At 28.8% G+C, this 4,064-nt stretch overlaps 1 protein-coding gene across 1 annotated transcript; it reads left to right on the forward strand.

The window, feature by feature from the left end:
- Positions 1 to 884: 884 nt before the first annotated feature.
- On the forward strand, positions 885 to 3,528 carry MYB19 (myb domain protein 19). Its single transcript, XM_039032833.2, has 3 exons — positions 885 to 1,076; positions 1,818 to 1,947; positions 2,750 to 3,528. The coding sequence occupies exons 1-3, from the start codon at positions 938 to 940 to the stop codon at positions 3,264 to 3,266; spliced, it is 786 nt and encodes a 261-aa protein (XP_038888761.1). The 5' UTR covers positions 885 to 937; the 3' UTR covers positions 3,267 to 3,528.
- Positions 3,529 to 4,064: the final 536 nt, after the last annotated feature.

A 4,064-nucleotide genomic window follows, 5' to 3' on the forward strand; every position in this document is an offset into this window, starting at 1 on the left:
TTTTTTTAATAATACGTGAGATTGAAGATATTTTAAAGTCCTGAACTTTTAATTCATGAGAATATATGTTTTTTTTTTATATCAGTTAAACTATATTCATGTTGATAGGAATATTAAAGTGATGATGGAACTCATATACCTGATATACAAGATCAATCAAACCCAACTTGTACAGATTGAATTATGCTATCAACTTTGTTTTAGTTGGGTTAGATTTGGTTTGGTTTAAGTCAGAGAAACTTTATAGTTGGTTTAGTCCCTTAGTTGGCTTAGAATTAATTTGGGTTAATCAGAAATCAACCTGAATTTATTATTAAAAAATATATTTTCTTATAATGCAATTATACGTACATGTATTTATTTTCATTTGATTTCATAATATAATTATTTTTCATTCATTTATTCTCCAAATACTTTTTTCTTTAAAAAAAAGAAAATTTAAGCTCATATTTGTAAATCTTAATTCAATAACTAAAAATAATTATATGGAAATTTGTTTATTAACAATTTATTTTTCTTAAAGCGAAAATTTAAATAAACGAGTCAAATAATCCAAACACACTCAACTTAAATATTTTATGTTTAAGTCAGGTTGAGTTGAGTTCATTATTTAATATAAATTCAACTCGAAAATTAGATTGGATAAAAATAAGTGTTTCAATCCGACTCAATTAAAACTGATCGACTGGACAAATGATATAATTAATATTGTATTTTAATTTTCAACCTTCACATCCCTAATTATTGGAATTGATTCTCTTTTCTCTCCCTTTATTTTAATAGTCCTTGTGTTTGGATGAGAATTTTGCTAATATTTGATAGTGGACCAACCATTATTTTCTTATAATTAGCTATAAATACTAAACCCTACATTGTTGAAAGCTCCACTATTTTCTCTCTTCTCTGTGTGGAATAAATTTAAAAAGAAAAAAAAAATATGGGGTGCGAAACGGCGTCGCATAGAACAAAGTCTAAGCACACAAAGGGATTATGGTCACCTGAGGAAGACGAGAGGCTGAGAAATTACATCCTCAAGCATGGCCATGGCTGTTGGAGTTCTCTTCCTCCCAAGGCCGGTGAGTCTCTGCACATTTTTTTTATATGTTTTGTTGTTACGTCTTGGATTTAGTTTCCATTTAATGATTTTATATTTGAATTTTGTTTCAATTTAGTTCATAGATTTTAAAATTTCCACTTTTAAAATCGATTTTTTTTACTAAATACTCACTTTTAGTCTTCATTGTAAATATCTATTAATTGAGTCAACACAATAATGAAGTGAAATTTTAATTTTTTTTTTATATCTATAAGTGTTCGGGCCAATTTATGCACACATCGATTAGTCTCACGTGATAACCCGTCTAACCCTACAACATTTAGATGTCAAGAAAATCCATACGATATTAAATCCTAGATAGGTGGTCTCCATGGATCGAATCCATGACCTCTTAGTCCTTTGGCCATTTTTGAAAGTGACATTTTTAATGGTGAAACTTTGGATTGTAATTTTTAATTTTTTAAATTAATTAACTGACATAAACTCTAAAAGACCAAAATTGAATATTTATTGAAAAATCGGTGATAAAAGTGTAAATTTTGAAATCTAAATACAAACCTTTTTTCAGTAAAATTGTAACAATTGAAACCTAGAGACTTTAATTGAAATTAGACTCAAAATTTCATTAGACCGAAAATCTAACACCAATGGAAATTAAGAGTTTATTATTATTATTATTTTAATTATTGGTGTTATTATTAATTTTTGAAATGGGGAAACAAGATTATAATGAAGGATATATATATATATATATTTATAGGGCTGGAAAGGAATGGAAAGAGCTGCAGATTGAGGTGGATTAATTACTTGAGGCCTGGACTTAAAAGAGGAATGTTTTCCCAAGAAGAACAAGATACAATTCTTGCTCTTCATCACATGCTTGGGAACAAGTCAGTCCTTTACTAAACCTACAATTTTTAATCTTGCTTCACAAATTATCATATTATTAACCAAATGCACTTCAAAATAGCATATGGGCATTCCTAATTTTCTAAATATTTTTTGTTTTCTTTTTCAACTTGGGGTTGTTGAATATTAAAAAGTTCCACTTTAATTGAATTTTATATTAAAGTCTTTATCATGGAGAATTTATTTATTTATTTATTTATTATTTTATTATTTTGAAATGTTCATGGAAGTAGGAAATATATGATAATAGGATTTGTGTGTATACCCAATGTTATTATTATTTTATCTTTTGAGTAATAAACTTCAAGAAAGTATGAATTCTTGGAAGTTGTTATAGCTTGAAACACTTTTGAATGATTTATGTAATTCCTTCCACAAATAAAAAAGTAGAGTAACGTTTTCGTCTATATATTTTGAAATTTATAATAATTTAGTCCCTATTATACAAAATATCGTCGTCAATTTTTATTACATAATAACTTGGTATTTATAGTTTAAAAGAAATTTTGATCTCGGATCGTTTTACTAATTTACTTGCATAATTTTTTTTTATTAAATTTTATGAAAAAAAATTTATAATAGAGACTAGATCATTATAAATTTTAAACTACAATAACTAAACGGTTTCTTATTAAAGTTCAAGACTAAATTATTATAAATTTAAATTACAAAAATTAAATGGTTACCCACAAAAGTTTAAGGACTAAATTTTGATTTCTATCCAAATTCACTAGGTAGAAGAATTTAAGTTTTTCAGTGAAGAGTTTGTTGTTTTGACATCAGATGGTCTCAAATCGCACAACATTTACCAGGAAGAACTGACAACGAAGTAAAAAACCTGTGGCATTCGTACTTGAAGAAGAAACACTATAAACAACAACAAAAACAGCCATCTTCAACTTATTCCACAACTAATTCAACTACTTCAGATTCTGCAGATTCCTCAACAACAAATCCATCCATGGGCTCTCCTAAACCCAACAACAACTCCCTCCCCAAGCTCTTCTTCGCCGAGTGGCTCGCTCCCAACAACCATTCTGCTGGTGGCTGGGGCATCTGTGGATCAAAGTTTGGTCCGAACTTGAGCATTCATCAAAGTGTTGTTGGGAACAATAATTTAAATGGAGTCGATTTCGAGTTTGGGTCGAGTTTGGGTTCGGAGCTCCAGAATAATGGGATCATGGATTCTCATTTGAAGCTTGAGGATCTGATTTCCAATGGCTTTGCCAGTTATGCTTCTGTTGGGGATGTGTGTGTTGAACAACTTCTGCATTTTGGGAATGGTTTTATAAATATGTGAGGGATGAGAGCAATTATTATTATTGCAGCAGATACATTGGTTAAGATTTTTTTTTTTTCTTCTGGATGGGGAAACTCACATGAACCTAAAATCATTTGGGTTGGGTTGAATTCAGTTTAAGTATAATTTGTATGTTCTTTTTTTTTTTGGTTCACTTGTACAATGACTCACTTTGTTTGTTGACGACTTTGGTTAACATCTTAATTAATAAGGATTGTGAGAATAAATAAAAGAAGGTTCAAATTCTATTTTTGTTTCTGAACTTTGAATCTTATTCTATTTTGTTCCTTAACTTTTAAAAAATACTTACTTTTTGGTCCTTGAACTTTAAAAAAAATGTTTACTTTTTGGTCATTGCTTTTCAAATTTTGTTAACTCTTAAACATAATGGTGAGATAACTTATGTTTTTGGATGACTGAGGCGGCGAAATAAGCTAGCGAATGCTAAAAAAAATCTTGGGTTTTAATTTTGAATTAGGTGATAAAGGAATTTTCGTGAGGAGATCAAAAGTCATTTTGTGTTCAAGATTTTGGTCTTCACTATTTTGGTGCGTTGGTTGTTGACATTTTACTTCACCTTCATCTTACTCAACCCATATTAGATGCAACTTTATCCTTAAAGAGATAATAGCATCTTAATGGTAGGGACTAAGATAAACACTTTTTAAAAGTTTAGGGGATTAAAATAGAATTTAGAGATAAAATAGAACAAGATTCAAACTTTAGTGACCAAAATAGGATTTAAATCATAAAAGAGCTTGTGTTGACAAATTCATGGATAAATTTCTTTTCTTTTTT

The sequence above is a fragment of the Benincasa hispida genome, chromosome 5 (assembly GCF_027475165.1).
Source record: "Benincasa hispida cultivar pf3 chromosome 5, pf3_genome.v1.1, whole genome shotgun sequence".
NCBI classification, from domain to species: Eukaryota; Viridiplantae; Streptophyta; class Magnoliopsida; order Cucurbitales; family Cucurbitaceae; genus Benincasa; species Benincasa hispida.

Coding starts and splice junctions, on each gene's coding strand:
- MYB19 (XM_039032833.2), top strand. CDS start 938: ATGGGGTGCGAAACGGCGTCGCATAGAACAAAGTCTAAGCACACAAAG. Junction 1,077..1,817: donor TTCTCTTCCTCCCAAGGCCG/GTGAGTCTCTGC, acceptor ATATATTTATAG/GGCTGGAAAGGAATGGAAAG. Junction 1,948..2,749: donor CATCACATGCTTGGGAACAA/GTCAGTCCTTTA, acceptor TTTTGACATCAG/ATGGTCTCAAATCGCACAAC.